This window comes from Motacilla alba, chromosome 8, assembly GCF_015832195.1.
Source record: "Motacilla alba alba isolate MOTALB_02 chromosome 8, Motacilla_alba_V1.0_pri, whole genome shotgun sequence".
NCBI lineage: Eukaryota > Metazoa > Chordata > Aves > Passeriformes > Motacillidae > Motacilla > Motacilla alba.
In genome coordinates this window covers 10962149-10981850 of record NC_052023.1, presented here as the reverse complement: position 1 = coordinate 10981850, position 19702 = coordinate 10962149, and the positions used below count along the sequence as shown (strand labels likewise).

The 19702-nt window shown below is 46.3% G+C and overlaps 1 protein-coding gene across 7 annotated transcripts in view; it reads left to right on the top strand.

The window, feature by feature from the left end:
- The first annotated feature begins 26 nt into the window (after positions 1 to 26).
- Positions 27 to 19702, top strand: part of SZT2 (SZT2 subunit of KICSTOR complex) — a 53957-nt gene continuing 34281 nt past the window's right edge. For 4 of the 7 annotated variants that reach the window (XM_038144254.1, XM_038144250.1, XM_038144249.1 and 1 more), the window contains exons 1-16: positions 27 to 71; positions 311 to 436; positions 595 to 768; positions 1114 to 1284; positions 3120 to 3251; positions 5225 to 5384; positions 5854 to 5960; positions 6146 to 6356; positions 7389 to 7559; positions 12618 to 12849; positions 13504 to 13633; positions 14850 to 14992; positions 15596 to 15748; positions 16097 to 16211; positions 18736 to 18941; positions 19331 to 19555. In XM_038144254.1, coding sequence (XP_038000182.1) covers positions 42 to 71; positions 311 to 436; positions 595 to 768; positions 1114 to 1284; positions 3120 to 3251; positions 5225 to 5384; positions 5854 to 5960; positions 6146 to 6356; positions 7389 to 7559; positions 12618 to 12849; positions 13504 to 13633; positions 14850 to 14992; positions 15596 to 15748; positions 16097 to 16211; positions 18736 to 18941; positions 19331 to 19555 — 2486 coding nt within the window. In that variant the 5' untranslated portion in view covers positions 27 to 41. Of the gene's footprint in view, positions 72 to 310; positions 437 to 594; positions 769 to 1113; positions 1285 to 3119; positions 3252 to 3833; positions 4228 to 5224; positions 5385 to 5853; positions 5961 to 6145; positions 6357 to 7388; positions 7560 to 7579; positions 12379 to 12617; positions 12850 to 13503; positions 13634 to 14849; positions 14993 to 15595; positions 15749 to 16096; positions 16212 to 18735; positions 18942 to 19330; positions 19556 to 19702 lie in introns of those variants that run through there. The other 3 variants (XM_038144247.1, XM_038144252.1, XM_038144253.1) reach the window with 3 other exon arrangements.

The following is a 19702-nucleotide window of genomic DNA, read 5'->3' as shown; positions in this document are numbered from 1 at the left end:
GTCCCGGGAGAGCCGCACTTCCGGGGCGGGGCCGCGCGGACATGGCGGCGGCCGAGCGGCCGGACGGGGAGGTGGGTGCGGGCCGGGCAGCGGGGCTGGGGGAGCCGAGCCGAGCCGAGCCGAGCCGAGCCGAGCCGAGCCGAGCCGAGCCGAGCCGAGCCGAGCCGAGCCGAGCGCGCAGGGGACACGGCCGTCATGGGGAGCAGCGGGGCCGGCAGCGCGGGGCCGGAGCAGCCCGGGGCGAGCGGCGGCGCGGGCGCTGTCCGGGGCTGCTCTGGGGCTGACCTGGGCCGCTGTGCTCCCGCCGCAGGTGGAGGAGGCAGGGCACGTGTTCCTCCTGATGAAGAAGGACTATCGCATCTCCCGCAACGTGCGGCTCGCCTGGGTCCTCAGCCGCCTGCACCAGGTCATCCGGGCCGTGCCCGAGCCCGAGCTGGTGAGTTGGTGCCCCGGGCTGCGTGGGGTCACCGCCGCCGGTGCTGCAGCACTCAGCAGCACCTGCACCCTGCGGGCGTTTCAGCCCCTTTCCTTTCTTTGAGTCTTCCTTTGGTGTGGCTTGGTGTTCTCTCATGAACCGTTTGCTTGTTCTGGCAGGTAAAGTCAGAAAATGAGCTTGATGTTCTCAGCATCCTGCCTAATGGGTGGCAGCCAGACGAGCCGGTCCAGCCCAGGCCCTACCTCCTGGTCCCCTCTACACGGGTCACCTTCCTGGCCCGTCAGTACCGATTTGTGATTGAGCTTGATCTGAGCCCTTCCACGGGGATTGTGGTAAGAGCAGAAACTGCCTCTCTCTGGGGTGTTCTGCATTAAAACAAAAACTATTTCTGTTTGCTGAGAAAAGGTTTATTGCTCTCAGTGTCAGTCTGAACTTTTGCAGAAGTCTTGCTTTTCCTGGGAGGAAGCCAGGCTGTGCTCCTGGCTGGGAACTTAATGGCAAATCCTGTTTCTCCATTGGATGCTTAATGTGTGACTTCTCTTTACAGGGGTTGTCATTATAATCCAGCTGCCATTGCAGAAGGATGTTTGCTGTTGGCTCTGCTCAGTGGGACAACCAACAGTTAGATTGAAGGTCTTAGAAGATGAAAAAGCTGTTCCCTTTCTCTGTTTCTGTAGGATGACTCAACGGGGGAGATAATTTTTGATGAGGTGTTTCATGCCCTTTCCCGATGCTTGGTGGGATTGTTAAGACCCTTTCGTATCCCTGGTTCAGACATTATCTACCAGCCAGAAATCTTTGTCACCATCCAGGTGTATTCCTCCATCATTGGCCTGCAGTCCCACCAGGTAAAGTCCAGGCTCTCCCTTGGCATGGCGTGAGCAGCTCACTGTGCTGTGCAGGTGTCCTGTGAGCACAAGGAAAGCGGGGCAGGTGGCAGCTGGGCTCTGCTGTCCTGCTGCAGGCTTGTCTCACTAAAACATGTGGCCTGGCATGATGCAGAGTGTGTGTGAGCAACTTCTCCTTCCTGGGCAAGAAGCAGAGGTTTCTCTGGAGAATACTGCCCTCAGGCATGATCTTAGAATTGGGCCACAGGGAATATTTGCCTTATGTCGAATGTGTGCTTATTCTTGTTGTCCTTGTTTTGTTGTTTGGGGGTTGTTTTTGTTTTTAATTTCTGTCGATTAATTCTTTTTGCCTGTTTTAATTAGCTTGAAACATTCAAGAAGAGCTTGCATGCCCAAAAGCTTGTCTGCCTGTTCCAGCTCTGTAGCAGTGGTTAATTCAAAGATAATTGCCTCTTCCTACAAACCTTGTTCTTTTTGCACTGGTCTGCATATGCTCCTTCTTGCTGGAGGGAGCAGCCAGCCCCAGTATTGAGATTTATCAGCGAGGTTTTACTTGTGTCATGGCAGGTCTGTTTAATAAATTTGATTCTGGTTTATGGGGCCAGTGTTGTTTTTGAAGTTCATCCTTCATCTCTTCCACCTGACAGTATTTCCACATAACTTATATGTTTATGGTGGTGTATTTCATCCCTTTGCTGATATCAGGGGAAGTGTGTGGTAACAGGAGGAGCCTGTTAGTCTATGTTTGTTTCCTCCCTCCCCTTCCCCAGCACTCCCTGCCAAAGCTTTCTGCCAGGGTTTGTGTTGTACCTGAGGAGTGTGGCCATCACTTTGGTCTGTTCTGAGGTGCTCCTGGAGTAAGTGTAGCAGGAATTTCTCCATTTGCCATTGATTTTTCATGTGTCATCTTGTCCAGCAGTCCTGCAGACCTCAGTATCTCCCCTATTTACACTATATTGAGCACTCTGAAGTTGCTACATTTTTCTTCTTTGGACCTCTCTAAATTCCCACTTTGTATATGAGGCCATGAACTGTGATCTCTGGGTACAACTGGATAATTCTGTTTCTTTTATGGAGGAAAAGGCGTATGTGTGTATCGCTCATCCAGGAAAGCCTCTCTGTGGTGATCATTTATTTCTCCTGTGTCACTGTGAGGTCTTGCCCATATGAGGCTGAGGGATGTGGATAACATGCAGCACCCCACCAATCTGCTGAGGTCTTTGTCTGCATGTTGTATCTTCTTTGTGTCTGGCTGTGAACAGGGATTGCCTGTACCAGGGTGGCATCTGTAAACACAGGTGTCATGCCTGTCACCCTGGGGAGTTTCTGTGGTGGCAGGTTTACTCTGTCACATCACTCAGCCTCTTTTGTAATGTCCACTCTAATTGTTTCTTTTCTTTTTTTCAATTTGCTGTTCCCTTGGGAAGATAATTTGATCAGTCTATAGGTAGGTTAGATTAGAACAAACAAGTCTTCCTTAGAAGCATCAGACTGCAGTTAATGGTTTCTAACAATGATCCCACATCACTTTCTCCTCATGACTGATTATCCTGGAGAAAGTCAAGTGAAGTAGAAGTTTCTTGCCCAGGAAGGAGATTCCCCAAAGTGTCACGTTAAGTGTCTGCTCTGGGATGCACACCAATTGCCATGAGGTACCACTGCACACAGGTAGTTGCTTTTGAGCAGGAGCAGAGAGAAGTGGCCTGTGCTGTAGCTGTGCTTTGTCAGGGACGTGTTTGACCTTCACTGTGCACAACTGTGTTCCTGGGTACCATCTTGGGGGCTGGTGCTATGAAATCTTAACTTGATGGCTGACATGTGTGTCCTTGGGCCAGGTACTGTTCCAGGGCTGTCAGCTGGATGAGACGAAGCGTGAGGCCTTTCTGCACCAAGTTTACACACAGCTCTGTGCCTTTGAAAACAAAGTGGCAGAGATGCTTCAGCAACAGTATGAACCCAAGCCTCAGGTAAGGAGGGCAGAGATAGCTGGGCTCTCTTGGCTTCCTCGAGATGTGCACTCTGAGGCCCCCCTGAAGTGGGGTGGCAAGAAGAAAAGCAGCATAGGTGTGCAGAAGGAACAGCTAAGGAGTTGGTGAGATAATGTTGTGGGATCCAGTAATGAGACATGAGCACTGAGGAAGCAGAACCATTAAGTGTTTAGAAGGACTGGTAAAGATGGTTGCCTTCCCCAAAGTTAATGTGCAGTAAGACAGCCTGACTGTAGATCATGGCAGAAATGGTAGGATGTGCTTTCTCTCTGAAGAAGGCGGTGGGAGAGGGATTATGTCCATCTAATTATTCTATAAATGGCTGTGAGTATGCCCTTGTTACATTTCTTGAATGAAAATACTTCTTTGTTACCATGAAAACTGGCCACGAAGCTGAATAAACAGCCAGTTTTTTCAAGTACTCCTTGAAATCTGTGACAGATGTTGCTTAGTAGCCATGGATATATGTATCAGCAAATTAATGATAGAGTCTTAGTATAGTGTGGGTTGGAAGGGACATTTAAAGATCACCTCCCTTGACCTGCTGGCCATGCTGCTTTTGATCTGTTTGCAGTCAAAGTCATTGCTGGTCTGGCTGAGGTTATTTAGTCCTTAGTCAGCATTAGTTATTAGAGTTCAGGCAAAAAGGAAAAGAGAAAAGTCTCAGAATCAGATGACCAAGAGGCCGTTGGTGATGTATTGCAGTTGCATATCTGAAGTGCTTGGAATCTCATATTCTAGCTGAAGTTTGTACGTTTCAATGCTAAAACTGCCAGTCCTGAAACAGAAAGTAGATTGCCGGAAATAAATAACTCAACTGGTGAGTCCAGGTGGTGTTTTTGCAGTGCTTTGTATGCATTCCTGCTTGATGCAATATTTCTCTCATGGTGAACTACCCTGTAACTTCTTCCATGCAAATGGAGGAGAGAGACGCTCTTGCAGGCCAGAGGGACTGGTGAGTCCTGCCACAGGCTGTGGGGTGGAGGTGGGAGGCCCCAGGGGAACTGAAACTTTTTTCACTTTTGAAGTTGCACTTGCTGTATCATTGTTAACAAGTATCTGAATTTAAGGCATCTGGCAAATTAAAATGATGGACAGTCAATATTTTTTGCTCACAGGCCCAGGCTGCTCCCATTTGTGCGTAGCAAAAGTTTAGTTACTTCTAGTTTTATTTTCCCAGCTCCAATCATCTGTAGCTTTGTAGAGGGGGGGGTCTCAGCCATTATGTGCATTAGCAGTAAAAACAAAGCCATGTTTTATTACAGGGTTGAACTGCCAGAGCCTTGTGGGGATTAAGGGACTATGAATGCAGTAGGCTTCTCACTGGTGTAATTATACAAATTTCAGGCTTTGCCTAGAGGATATTTTTCATAGAAGGTGTAGAAGCTTACCTGCATTTGTTTATATCAACACTGCATAATGAGAGGCATTTGAGTTAAATGCATAGACACTAGACTTTGTCTTTATGAGGCTCCTTGCCCCCTCTGCTGCAGAACTTCACAACTGAGACACAGCTGCCTCTGCCTCTCCAGTGTTTCTAGGCTGGATATAGTAGATTAGGTAAAAGCTGAATAGCTGCAGCTTCTAAATGACAGGGGGAGAAAGAGATATTCACATCTCTTTAACTGGGACCTGCTTTGCTCCACAGAGGAGTTTTAGTGACCCCAAAGTGACCCCGTATTTCCCCTTCTATTAGAAATCAGCTTAATATAAAGCTCTGAGCATGCTGTCCCTCCACCTTCAAGCAGCCTTGCCCAGCTGTTCTAAGGGGCCTAAGTGACCAGGATTTTAAGAGCACCTGGAAGTTAAAGCTGCAGATGGAGTCAGTAGTGCTGTGCTCCAGAGTACCATGGGACTGCCAGACTGAAGGTGTTTGGAAGGGCGAGAACTAGAGTTGAGCTGAAATCTGCCCCATGGGGCCTTGTGGTTTGTTTTATTTTTAACTTTTCCAGGTGGATTTATCCCCTCTGAGCCAAGAGGGCCCTGGTGATGTGCAGGAGTCATCTGGGAGGAAGCCCAGTGTGTCTGTGGTCACTGCTGATGTTGGCCTGGTCAGCATGGTCCGGCAAGGGATCCTGGCCCTGCAGCTGCTGCCCTCCAACTCCAGCGCAGGTTGGCCGTGTGCTCGGGGTTAAGGTTGGCCTGGTTGTTTGCGAAGGGTTGTATTCCTCCTGCCATGGGCTGAGGTTAATTTTATACGGGCTGATGTGTGCATGGACCTTTCTGTTAGGGGTGAAATTTCAACTGAGACATTTACTCTGCATTCTGGGGGCAAATTGTGGTGGGAATGGGGAGGACCACTCTGTGCCAAGTGCTGTGTGTCAGTGTTAGGGAGTTTGTGAGGCAGTACAGCCGTGACTGTTGCTCAGGGCAGCCTGGGGTGTGAAGAGCTGTGCCCTTTCTGTGTGCTGTGCTGCACCTCATCAGGATGTTTGCCAGCTGCATAATGCTTTGGAAGCTCTAAACCAGCCTCAGGATTTTCCTTCTACCTTTGCCCTGCCTAAACGTTGTCTGGTGGGTTTCCTGGGAGAAGATAGCCGTTTGAGATGGAAGATGCACTAAGATGCTGTCTTGTTTACAGGTATTATAATAATTACGGATGGTGTCACCAGTGTCCCCGATGTGGCCGTGTGTGAGACTTTACTCAACCAGCTGCGCAGTGGCACTGTGGCCTGCTCCTTTGTGCAGGTATGTCCGCTGGCACCTGGCACTGTGGGTACCAGAGGGACAGGGGCGGATTGGTGGTGGTGGCGGCATTCACCTCCAGAGGAGAAGTGGGGGCCTTCTCTGCCTGTGTGGGTCCTTGACCAGCTCTGTCCTTTCTTCTCAGCGCTGCTGTTCTCTCTCAGGTGTCTCCTTTATCCATCCCATAGGTGGGCGGTGTTTACTCCTATGATTGCAGCTTTGGCCACGTTCCCAATGTGGAACTGATGAAATTCATCGCCATGGCCACTTTTGGTGCTTACCTCTCCACGTGCCCTGAGCTGGATCCCCTGAGCCTGGATCTGAATGTGTATCACAAAGCATTTCTACTGTACTCCTTCCTGCGTACTGGGGAGTCCCTGAATCCAGAATATTATTGTGGTGAGGAATGTACATGTTCTTGTTCCAGTAGATGGATGTCTTAGAGCACTTCTCTTGGGGTGACTCCCCAGGCTTGGTTATGCTGATACTCTCCCTTGTCATGCCTTCTGTAGGCTGTGGGCACAATTGGTCACACAGCCTCACCTGTGAATCCCCTCCTGGTTCCAGGAATTGGGTGGACCAGGGAAAACAAATGTCCATTCCCCTAGCTCAGCAATCTGCAGTTAGGCCCACTGTGTTGGAATGTGGAGGGGGTTGGAACCTCTTGCCCATCCTTCTGTGCACACTGGCTAGCTCTCAGGTGGGGATGTTCTGGAGAGCTTGTCCTAACAGGGCTTGCAGATGGCAGTTTGGATTGAAAAACTAGACCCCTGAGAACTGTCCCAAATGCCTCTCCTGGTTGTTCTTATTTTGTGACTGTTAGTGACTGAGAGTGTGCCAAGAGAGATTAGTTTAGTTACTAGTAAGACATGGAAACACCCTTTCATGTCCCAGTGATATGCTGGTGCCATCTGCTCTTTCTGTAACTTGGCAGCAGAAGCCACATAAACTGGCAAGTTTGAAGAGAGTTGGCTTGGGACTTGAAAATGTTGAATCTTAAAAAGATCAGCTGTTAGTGGTTTAAGCTCCACATCCCGATACCTTTTAAAAAGCACCTGGGAGCTCAGGGTTTTCCAGGGAAATGGGTAAAGCCCCAAAGCTTGCTGTGTGACTGTTAAAACAGATGTGCGGTTTCTGCCTGTCTAGGCTGAATGTGGAATTCCAATGCATGCCTTGTCACAAAGCTGTCCGAGAGGAAGCAGTGCCTGACACCGCACCCTGTCCCTTTCCCAGGCCTCTTGGCCACACTAATGAACTTGGTTGCAGTATTGCAGAATCAGGAGTGGGTGTAAGTGGTGCCTGAAGGATGTACCGTTCCTCAGGCGAGCAAGTGTTCCTGGCAGCTTTTATGAAGCTCTCGGGGAGACCTGTCCCTACAGGATGGGGCTCAGGAGAGCTGCTCCCTCACAAACTCATCTCTGCCATTTGCAGTGTCCCAGCACAGGCTGTTCAATGAGCACCTGGTGTCTGCAAGCAGCAACCCTGCGCTGGCCATGCGGAGGAAGAAGCACACAGAGAAGGAGGTGCACGCTGACCTCGTGAGCATTGTTTCGGTCCGGCTGCGCGAGGGCTACAGTATCCGTGAGGTCAACATCACAAAAGGTGACTGCTGCCTCGAGGGCTAGAGTCAGCTGGGACTCTGTTCTCAGTGCTTAGAGGAAAGCACAGAGTCTGCCATCTCAGCACTGGTGGTGTTGTGCAGGAAGGAGCCATTTTCCCCAAACTCTGTTTTCATGAATAATTGCCTGATGTAGTATTGTGCAGTTAGGCACTTGCCAGGCTCACCCTCTGGGAAGGGACAGCCAGTGGGAAGGGACAGCCAGTGATGCTCTGTATCTTGGAAATTATTCCCCACAACTGCAGAGAAACTAGTGACAGAACTGGGGTTTGCAGAGTTTTTTTGGGATTTCATCTATAGTTCTCCTTTTTTCATCCCTTTCTAGTTCTTTGCTAAATGCACTCCAAAATACTAACATGACATTGAGCTCTTTGCTACAACAGACTTAACGTCTCCAAACTACAGTCTTCCAAAAGAAGAAATTGGGCAAAACAAGGATATTGTTAGGTGAAAATGTCAGATCAGTCAGGACCATAACCAATTCTAGAAGACCATAAAACCTTCCAGTGATCCTGTTCTCTCACCTGACTCACTAGACATGGCACCTGGAGTGTGAGAACTAGCTGCTGACTGGAGACCTTGAAGGGTTTGATTATCCTTAGGAGGGCCAGTAAATCCTACCTACATTTCTATCCACCTCTGACTAGTGGTAGTACTTTAACTGAAGGGGAGATGAAAAAATCCAAAAGCAAGCTTATTAGTACTCTAGAAAGTGTTTTATGTCAGACAATCAGTCTGTGATATAACTCCTAAACCATTCTAAACTTGCCATGTGATGTTTTCTGTGAAGTTACTGTGGTTTGCCTAAAAAACACATAAATCCCTTCTGCCACTGCTCTGGTTGGAAGACTGTCCCAGAGCATCATTGCTCTTTCTCTAGCTTCTGTTCTAAACTCCCTGAGACCAAGTTAGACCTGTGTGACAATTATCTTTAATTACATTTATCCTCCTTCTCTGACTTGCACAAACATATTTAACAACATCTTTCTCCTTGTAACTTACCTTTTGGCAGGTTAATATTAAGCAAGCCAATATTTCACCTTTCTTTTGTAAGGGCAGGCTGTGTTGTTTATTCAGGTTAATAGCTCTTATATTTTTTCCCTTAAGTTGTTTTCTTTTCAGTTTGATCTCATATTTCTCAAAACAGTTGATAAGAGTGTAGTAAGTGTGGTTTAATCAATGCCTTGTTCAGCAGTATTAATATTTCCCTGCTTCTGAAGTAAAATACCAAATCTGTTAGATTGGGAATTGCGTGGACTTGCTCCATGATTATATTGCAGAAATCCCTGAGTCTTTCACACGCCTTTTCCTTTCAGCTGATGAGTCCTTGGGGGTGTTTTATTGGGTTTTGTTTGTTTAGCAGTCCCTAAATGTGCTGTCCTTCACATGATATTACTCCTAAGTTTATCTTGCTCAGTTCACCTACCTGTTCCTCTGTGATGCCTGGCAATTTCAGTTCATTTCCCTTGATGAAACTGAATGGATCTAAATCACCTTTTTGGGGGGGAGGATTGCTAGCAATCATATTAGGTGGGATAATTCCTAAAGTTGGTCTTACATGAATCTCTCTAGTTTCTTGTTTCAGGAATTTTCTGTTAAAAGTAAGTATCTGAGAAGTTTTCCAGGTGAGACAACTGTTCTAGTAATGTCTGCAGGTTGTTTTCACTAATGTAGGTGAGGCATGAGATTACTTCCCTTAAATCCAGGCAGATGAGATCCATTGCATTCTCCTTGGCTAGGAATGTCTGGGAAACAGTGTGACAAGTCCATTCCTGTCCTCAGTGTCTTTTATTCTTCCGTGCACAAGTTCACTTACAGCTTGAGCAGTGCTGGATAAAAAGCCTTTCTCTTTAATCTGGCAGCAATGCTGAAGTGCTTTTGGTGACTGTGTAGTCCTATATAGAAATGCTGGAAGAGCATTCACCAGGTATGAATCATTCAAAAAGCAGTCAGACAAGTTCACGTTGTATCTTTTTGTACAAAGGTATAGCTACAACCTCTGGCTCAGGATATTGTAAAGCAGTGAATTCCTGCACTCTGGAGGAATGTATTAGAAATATCACCACATGTTACCATGCTCCCTGCATTTTCCTCCAGGTATTTGCCTGCTGGCTTTTACTCCTTGGAATGCTAAATGGACTGGTCTCCTATTTTTACAAGAGCAGAGAGCAGAAGAACAGCTGCTGGATCAGAGTGACCTTCTGTGGTGAATAACTATGGGCAGGTGTACAGGGAGGAGTAAGAGAAGGATAAACAGACATGATGATAATCTCCATTCTCCTTTCCTTTTTTCTTCCTTTGAAGCCAGAAATAATTTCTGTGTATTTTTTTTAGAAGAACTTTAAAAATGAAATGTCAGAGGTTTCAAAAAATGGAGTGTATTTCTGTGCAGCCTTCAGACTAGTAGCAGATAATGTTACTAAATACTTGGGAAAGGCTAAATGCTCTGGGGAGTTGGTGAAAAATTTGCTGAACTAACAGGTTAAAGTAGAGTTGAGAAATTATTCAAGACATTTAGACATTCAGCACTACCTTTGCTGAGGAAAAGCATGTTTGGCTAATCAGGATTCTCTGAGCCATTCTACAGAGAAGTGTATAACAAAGAACAGTTAATTAACCTGGATTCCCAAAACTTGCCAATTAAAGGCTGTTAAGGAGCCAGCTGGCTGTGAAGCAAGAGGAAAAAAGTGCAGCTGTGGACTTTGACACTGTCACTTTTCTCCTTCACTTTACCACAGACAAAATAGAATAAAAAGCTGGCTTTGTGCTCAGAGTTGCCTGGAGAGGTTGTTTGTGATCTTTATGAGTTCTCTGGTTACCCTCACTGTTTGATTTTTAAATATTTAGGTATTTAGGAGGCAATTGGTTATTTAGGAATGCAGAAGTGCATGTGAAGGGGAAAGGATTGGAAGGTATGGAAGGGAAAGAAGCTTTGGGGTCAAGGTGTGTAATGGAGCCCAATTCTTTTACTTTCTGGGACATTGTCAGGGGATCTCCCTCTGTAACAAAAAAAAAAAAAATTCACTGATCATTTTGTGTTGAGGGCAGCCTGGAGGATAGTTTTCAAAACATAATCTTCCTCTGTGAATCAGTCCAGCATCAAAACTGGCTGGGCAGTAGCTGAGCAGTGAGAATGGCTGTTCTCTAGTGCCAGGAATCAGGAAGACAAAGTGAGCTTTCTGAAAAAAACAGAGCTGGACGTTGTGAAGGAAATCAAAGTAGAAAAAATTTTATTTGCCATTAACTCAGGAACCAGAAAGATACTGCTTTGCAGTAAAAAAAAAAAAGCTAAAGATTAATCTAGATGTAACTTCAGTCTAAGTAAATATTTTGCCTGTGTTTTTAGTTTTGCTTGTGTGGGATCACAGGAGTGAAGCCAGGATGACTAATGGAAACAGAAGTGGAAGTTGGAAATATTTTCATTTATGATCTAAGCAAAAATGTGGGAATTTACTTATTATGTTTGCTGTTGATGAAGTAGAAAGGCTTTATTATGGGAACCAAAATATTGTGCAGGAAGCAGTGGATGAGCCCTAAAGCAACAAGAATGAGGTGACAATATGAAATAGAAGGAGATGAATCTATAAATTCTTGTTTAGCCTCTCTGATAAACAAGACAATCTTCATAGGAAACTACAGATGGTGCAGTCCTGGCAAGTGCATTTGTGGTAACACAAACCATCCATTGTAGGAAATATTACTGACTTTAAATAAAATCCTACTAATCCACCAGATTAAGTACAGGTAAAATACAGTATACACTTTTGATCATCTTTGTTTAAGAAAGGTGAATTCTTAAAGTGCAGGGAGGTCTGGGTGTGTTAAGGGGAATGGATGTTCTGTCACAGTAACAGCTGAAACTGGGTACAGATTTCTTAGTACTGCACACTCCTTGTCAATGTTATGGAAATGAAGTTCCTCAGAATAAAAATAATCTAATCAAAAGAATAACCAAGCATGAATTTGGCATGTACTCTGGAAGGTTTCTTCTAAACATTGATGGGGGAAGAGTGCTTGGAGGGTGCTTCCCTGCAGGGACCATGAGAGCAAAAAGATGGCTTTAAAGTGGAGCTCAATCAGCCCGTGAAGGGGATGGCATTGTGTGCCTATGACAGCAGCAAATGCAACTCTGCAGGAAACAGAGCATCCAGGCTGATGATCTGTTCAGAAGGTTTCCAGCACATCCAATCACTTATCATACAAACCCTGCAAGTCTGGCAAACTACAGAGCAGGCTGGACATAGAATAGATGATCGAGCAGTTGAAATCGCAGCATGGTCATGAGTTTCCCTGGGATGTTTCAGTACAAATACACATGCACAGTCAGCAGGAGTGGGATAGTTGTCTGCTCTTTTGGCTCAGCGAGGCCTGCTGTCAGATGTTTCTGTTAATATTGTTAGGCAGGCTCACTTAAAGGAAAAGGTAAAAATGTACAGTTTGAGGAATAGGTGAATATTCATTCTTAACATCTTAACTTTGGGAAGAGAAGGTAAACATGGTGAGAAGCTTTGAAGTTTGAAATTCTAGATTGCATGAAATACAGTCTGTGCAGAATGAATAGAGATTAATTCAAGAATTAGGCCTCATCTTCCAGGTTGTTTGTGATCTGTGTCCATCAGATACCTGCGTTTCTGTGATGGGATGGATTAACTCTACAGTGTGGATGAGAAAACTTGATAATTGAATGGCCCTGCTCATCTGTGCAAAAAAAACAGTTTTCTTGGAAACAAAGACGAGGCTGTGAAGAAGAGAGCCCATTGCAAATGTCAGCACCTCCTCTGAGTTTCAGTTACCTTCTCAAGTGTAGGTAGTGCATGTATGCTTCAAGAATTGAGGACTCTTCGCGAGTGCCTCAGTGCAAGCAAAGCCTCCCTCAGTTGGAGAGAAGAGAGAGTGACTTCAGCTAAAGCAAACAGTTGTTAGATTGCTTTGTTCCCCTCAGCAATCAAACAATCTCATGGTACTCATAAATCCCTGGTCAGAGATAAAGCTCAGATGTGTACGGAGCAAGCACCTGAACTTTCTCTTCTGCTCCCATGCAGGTGGGTCTCAGCTGGAGGTGAAACTAGTGCTGCTTTGGAAGCATAACATGAGGATTGAGTACTTAGCTGTGACACCCTGGCCCCTGGACCCATCAAAACGCAGCACTTGGGTGGAAGTGACAATGGAGGGAAGCTATGACATTTTGCATGACATCAGCTGCACCATGAGGAAGCCCATCACCAGTCTGTACCGCACCACAGTCATCCGGCGCTTCTGGAACACCTTGCAGAGGTGAGCTGGACCATGCCCAGCAGTTTCCAGTGCCACCAAGTAATTCCTTCCTTGGCATGCTAGGATGAGAGTTTTGCAGGTGGCCATCCCAACCCAGGATTCAAAAGGAATGTGCTCTGAGGAAGGGGCATGACTCATGACTGATTACAAGCTTGCTGTCTAGCCAAGGAAAAGATTTCAATTGGTCTGTGATCTGCTTTGTAAGAGTGCTTCAGGGTAATGGTATTGCTGCTCCTGGATCCGGCTCCTGGGATGCAAACCTTGCCTCTGACTGCCATCCCATGGAGGTCATGTGTTCTTATAGCACCCTCGTGCAGCTGTGCTGCACGGTCACACTGGGAGCAGCAAACAATCACACGTGTCACTGGGGCTGAAGTGCTTGTGGGTCACAACTGTTTCCCGGCCAGGGTGACTGCTGCTCCCAGCAGATTCCTCTTCTAGCGCTTCATTTTCAACTCTGATCATCATCTGCATGTATGGGCTTCTACACTGGAGCCCCTTTAACACATGGAATCACAGCATTCCCTGTAAAGCTCTCTTGGTGTAGGTGGGCTCCCAGGACACAGAGAGTGCTGTGTGTGCAAGCCCTGCACTGACGGGGGCAGCAAGTGGGAGAGCATGGGCTTTTGTGGCTAACTGCCTCTTCTTTTCCAGCATCAACCAAACAGATCAGATGTTGGTACATCTGCAGTCTTTTGACACAGTCCCAGAACACTTTACCATTCCTGAGAGCACCAAGAATGGGGTGCCCCTTTTCTACATCCCACCAGGCTCCACCACTCCGGTATGTTCCCTCTCTCTCTGTTTAACATGGGACAGGTTGTCTCCCCTGCCTATTCTTGTACTCAGGCTTCATCTCTTGCTCATCTTGTCTTCATCTTATCCTGCTCAGTCAGAGAGTTCAGATGTGGTGCAGTGAGCATCCCATGCTATACATTTCCCCCTCTGAGACATCACCCTATGTCTTAATTGTTGCAGCTACACCTCTAAGCCCAACAGCAAGTCTCCTAAATGTGCTGTGAAACCTTCTGTAGTGCTGTGATGTGTGAGACTGATGGGAAGGCTGACACACTTGCTTTTGCTGTGCCTTTTCAGTGGATACCCCACAGGCATGGAGTTGCTGCTGGCTGTGCAACCAGTGCCCTGGAGATGTAGCTCAGTGCTGTCAGGTGAAGATGCACGATGTGCTGAATAGTTTAATAGGCTCATTGCTCTGAGCACTCATGTGGAAGGTGCAAGAGAGATACTTGTCATCTGCACAGCAGAAACTAAACAAAATATGAGCTAATAGTTTCCACTGCAAAATTCAAACTCACTAAACCTCACTAAACAGAAGAGCCAGTATATTATCTCTTCCCTGCTACCAGTGTTCTTGGCATAGATGGAAGAGGGCTAGCAGATCTTAAAGGTAGGGGAGCTTTACCTTCAGAGAACTATCCCTTTTATTTTATTTCTTAAGATCTTTTTTAGGTTTGCCTAGTACATTTTCCTTATGTAGGGCTATGTATCCCACAGTATATCTGGAACATCCCATCTTATGGGTAACCACCACTGTATTTCTATGTCAGCAGAGTTGCTATAGTTGGTGGAATCAATGTCCCCATATAAACCTATCAGAGTTGCCCAATGCAATTCTGGCACCCTATTTGCCTGAGCACTGAGATGAGTAATCTCAGTGTTTAATTACTTTGCTGACACAAGCCATATATCCCCCTCTCAATCAGAAGGCACACCATGACATATGCTGTCTTTTTCATGGTTGATTTACTTGATGCTAAGTAGTTAAATTCCTAATTAACTTGACATTTCAGGAGCCTAATTTATTTTTGCTTACGCTGTACTGCCTGTTTCAATGTGAGCACACTTACTCTGTTCAGAGGAAATTACCCAAAGCCAGAGATGTGGCCCTCTTAGTCTGCAGCAGCTCAACTGCTAAAGAAGTTCTTGCTCTCTCTGGGTGGAGAACTTTTGTGCTGAATATTGTCCCATCATTTTCCCAGGTATTATCTCTGCAGCACAGTGGGTCTGACTCAAGCCATTCCCAGTTTGCCTCCTACTGGAAGCCCATCCTTTCCATGGATGCTAACTTCTGGCAGAGGTGGCTGCACATGCATCGTATAGTCATCCTTCTGGAGCATGACACGTATGTACTGGGCAGGGCCGAGCTCGTGTGCTACTGTGGGTCAGCCTGGGAAAGCAGGGTGTCCAGGGCTTGCAGCTCTTCTGCAGGTGCCTATGGCCCAAGGAAGGGTCTCACTAGTGGGGCTTGATGGATGCTAAAGGGTTTTTTTATCAGAGAGGGACAGTAGGTTGGAAAGTCATCTTTGATTGGAACAATAAATTGTTTCTCAAGTCCCTCCTGGGTTTTGATTTCCCGATTGCAGGGCGTATGGGACCATTCATTTGGGAGCTAACCCACGGTTTGCAGCTGGAAAATGTCTTTCCCAAAAGCATTTCTTTCCTGAGGCTGATTCTAGTTGCAGAGTAATGTGAATAATAGCCATATATTGCATGGAGGGAGATAGGATACAAGGGATGTGCTCTCTCCAGTGTGCAAATTCCAGTGCACTCAGGAGTGTGGCTCTCCCCAGTGCTTAATTAGGGGAGGTGCTTGTTCACCGGCTGCTGTTGAGGAAAGGAGGCTGATAGACCAGTCAGAGTAGGATGGATGTAGCAAAGCCTCTGTGGGTTTTGGGGGAAGAAGAGATACTGCAGCTCTGAAATGACTTTCTGTCCCACCCTGCAGGCCTGTGCCCAAGCACCTGCACACGCCGGGCAACAACGGCCGCTACAGCACCATCCAGTGCCGCATCTCGCACTCGGCGCTCACCTCCCTGCTGCGCGACTGGAGCAGCTTCGTGCTGGTGGAGGGCTACTCTTACGTCAAGCTGATCCACGGGTGAGTGGCTCTGAAGAGGTGCTGTGTGAGGAGCTGCATGTGTGGCTGGACCAAGGATCTGGTTAGACCAGTATGTGGCTATGGGCCTGAAGCTGGTGTTTACAGGAGAGGATGAGAGCTAGACAAGGGGGTATGAAATCCTGCAGTTTCTGAGCTGTTCCATTGTGCTCAGGTGCAGCCCGGAGGGAGAGGGAAGCCAGCTGAGGGGTTTCTGCATGCTAGAACTGATATGTGTTACTGTGAAGTTTTGTGTGCTGTTGGGCTCTGTGGAGCAGACCTCTGCTTGGTCTGGCATGTCAGCAGCAAGATCCATGCCATTTCAGCCTTGTCCTAATCCCTCCTCCATAGGTCTGAGGATCTTACCCCTTCCTCATTCTATGTGGTACGAATCATCTCCAAAGCTCCTTGCATGGTTCTCCGGCTGGGCTTCCCCATTGGCACACCTGCACAGGCCAGGAACAAGGTGAGAGCTGCATGTGTGCTTCATGGGGTAGGGGCAGAGCAAGAAGTTCTGAATGTGGAAATGATGGGTAGATCACAGGCAACACTGTGGGCAGCTACCTTCTAATAAGTAACTATTATGTTAAGGCTTAGATGGGTTTGAATATACTATAACAAAAAGGGTCATTTGGGACAAACTTTCTTTGTTAAGTCTATGAAAGATCTAAACCCAAAGACTCGAAGATCAATAGAATAGCTGGTCACGTGGGTGTTTCTCCCACTGCTTAATTCAGTTGTGGGGCTTGAAATGACACAGAGGTTATCTAGTCTATTCTTCTGACCAAAGCACAATCAATACCATCTGTAAAGAACAGCAGATACTTGTCTGACTCATCTGCAAAGACCTCTGTGATAGATGTACTACATGTTCCCTGGGCTATCTCTTCCAGTACATGCATATTGAATCTATTGGGCAGGGTGGAAGTTAATAGTTAAAATGCAAACAGTGTCCCACATAAGCAGTACAGGGAGAGAAAAAAAATTAGTACCTAGGAAATATTTTCAGGATAAAAGTCTATCAGACTTTTAATAACCTTTCTGTATCAAAAGAAATGAGCTGCTCTAGTCAGATGCAGAAAGTGGAGTTGCTGTGTGAACTCATTCCCCAGTTTTATAATGGCTGAGACAAGTCTAAGTGTTCCTAGGTAAAGCATGAGAAAGACACCCTGCTATTATTAAACTGTGTGAACTTTTTAATATAAACAAGAGGTTTATCATTAAATCTAGATCTTTTATCTTCATGAAAGAAATGTTTGGTTTGTCTAGCTTAGCTTTAGTGTTAGAGACTAGTCTGAGGAGAAGCTAACAAACATGGGAAGGGCCATCTCTTTCTGAGATAATGAACCCAGATAATACTAAATACTCTGGCAGATCTGCCCTTTCATGACTTTAGGGGATCCAGGACTTGGGCACTGGTTGCTGGATCAACATGTGGGCTTGGTAATGCCAAGTGACAGGATTTTTTGAAGGAGTTCCCTCTGGCAGGTGCAAATTAATATCCCTTTTGTGAAGAAGGTGTGAGACAGGCACCATACCCTGCAGCTGAGGGCAAGCTCATGGTCATTGCAGCAGGAGCTATATGTAGATCATAAATTGCATCAGCCACAATATTTTATTTTGCCTGCTATAGAGCAGATTAACTATTTGGTGTGGAGGATGGCTGTAGAACCTAGCCTGCTTTGTTTAAGGGAAAGGGGGTTTTGTGCTGAGCAGTTCAAATTTCCAGTGCTGAAGGGAAGGAAAGCCCCTCATACAGTTGACTTTCAGAAAGGTTTTTGGTAGGGCACGACTGTAGAACTGTAGGAATGGGATGTCATAAAGCAAACTGCCTTGGGGAGCAAAGGAAGGAAATTGAAAAAGTGCTCTGCTTCATCACAGCAGAAGCTGTTTGTGATTTCCCCAATCTTTTTTCTAGTCAAAGGATAGGGAACTCATTTGCAGAAAGGTAACATGTACTGAGCTGAGGAAACGTGCAGGTGGCACAAAGCTATTTCAACCTGTGTGCTTTGGTGACATCTAAGCAGCACAGTGGTGGCTGGAAGCCAGTATGGATAACTGCAAAACAGTGGGATTTGGGAGCTTAAACACCGTTAGTGATTCTGTAATATCAATATGAAACCATGAAGGGGACCCAGAGGCAGCGCAGTGCAGGAAAGAACTCTTGTTTAACATTTGGGTTTGGGGACATTCCTTTCCTTGAAAAAGAAATAGTAATGATGGGAAAAGTTACTGAAATAATTAGTGTTGAGGAAGATGGAGAGCTGCTGTTCTTCTCTTTGCTTACAATGGTGATAAAAATTGAAAAAAGTTGAGTAAAGATCATGAAAAGAAACCTAACTATAGACATTTCAAAGAAAACACTGGGCTATTGTAGGAATCAGATGCTGGTGTGGGTAGAACTATATTCAGAGCTACTAAAAGCTTAAAAGAGTAATCAGGAAGTCATTGTAAAAGTATCTTGGAAAAAAAACCCTAAAAATTAGCCCAGGCTCCTGAAAATTTTTACCATAGAGGTTTGACAAATGAATGTGGTAGTGAGTGCGGGAATACATAAGACAGAGCCAGACTGTTCCCACAGCTGATATGGACTAGTTTACATTTACTGTAGGCTGTTGAGGAGAGGAGGAGGGAAGAATGAGGGGTGCGTGCTCGGACTGCATCTGTGGAGGAGCTGGCATGCAATTAATTTGTTTTTCATCTGAGTTTTGGAAGGCAACTTCTTCAGCCTTGAAATAGTCTCTGGGGCTTTTTAAATCTTCCTTTTGCTTTTAAAAATACTTAAAATAGGAACCAAAGAGCCTTGTGTCATCTTGATCTTGGTTATGCTAGTGCCTCAGAAGTAAAATTACCTTTAACGCCTGCTCTTCTGTGTATTCAAGGAGTGTTCTGTTCCTTTTGGTCAAGCTCTTGTTCTAGACACTTATTTTGAGTAGTTTATGTCTCCAGACAAAGTTGGTCATGTTTTTCTTTTGCTTTTGCCATGACAGATAGTGGAAGAGTTACGGGACCGAATCTTGCAGCTGCGTTTTCCCCACAGGGTCCAGAGCAAGGAGGCCACTCCAAAAGCAAAGAGGAAAATGTTGGGCAGTAGTTCTCCCTCCAAGTCCCCACCTGTGGCTGGGGCCCAGTCAGCCCTCTCAGACAGACCCTGCCTTGTTGTGCTGCACAAACCTTTGGAGAAGCTGCTTATCAGGTAGGGATGGAGTACCGGGCTGTCACCACCTTGCCCTTTGAAGTGGGAAGGAGGAAGATCTGTGGACGCTGCTGTCAGCTGTAGGACGAGAGTGCTGCGAATGAAACTGGTGCTTGTTGGGATGGGTTTGGGTTGCATGGCTGTGAGCTGCAGCAGGGATTCTTGGTGGACAGGCAGATTTATCACTCCTAATGAAATACAATGTGGAAGTAATTTAGGTACTGCTGTCTGAGCAGGAGCCTGTGCTGGGCCAGCCACATTCTGCTCTTGGAAGACTCTGTTCTGGGCCCAACAAGTGGGTTGTGAATCCAGACAGCTCTGACCCTAAACAAAAAAAAAAAAAAAAGAATTTTTCCACGTCAGTATGCCACACTTCTGCCCTCTCCTAGGTATGAGAAGCTGCCTTCTGACTATCGAGCCCCCTTCATTCTGAACCTGGAGCATCCCCCCGTGTCTGGTCCCCTCACCATGGTGGCCAATCGCACTGCCTCCTCCACCCTGGCTTCGCTGTCTCGCTACTTCTATCACCAGCGCTGGATCTGGAGTGTCCAGTCAGGGCTGGCACCGGCTGTGCCCATCACTGCTGTGGCCCAGCTCCTTTCCACACTCACAGAGTAAGTTGTGCACCTGACGGGGGTCCTCTGTCCAAACTAGTCTTGGGGGAACAGGGAAAGCAAGGTCAACCTTGCTTATTGCATTTATGAGGCCTTATAACAGGTAAGAGTTAAAGCTGCTGTGCAGAGAGTTTTGGTCCCATGCTC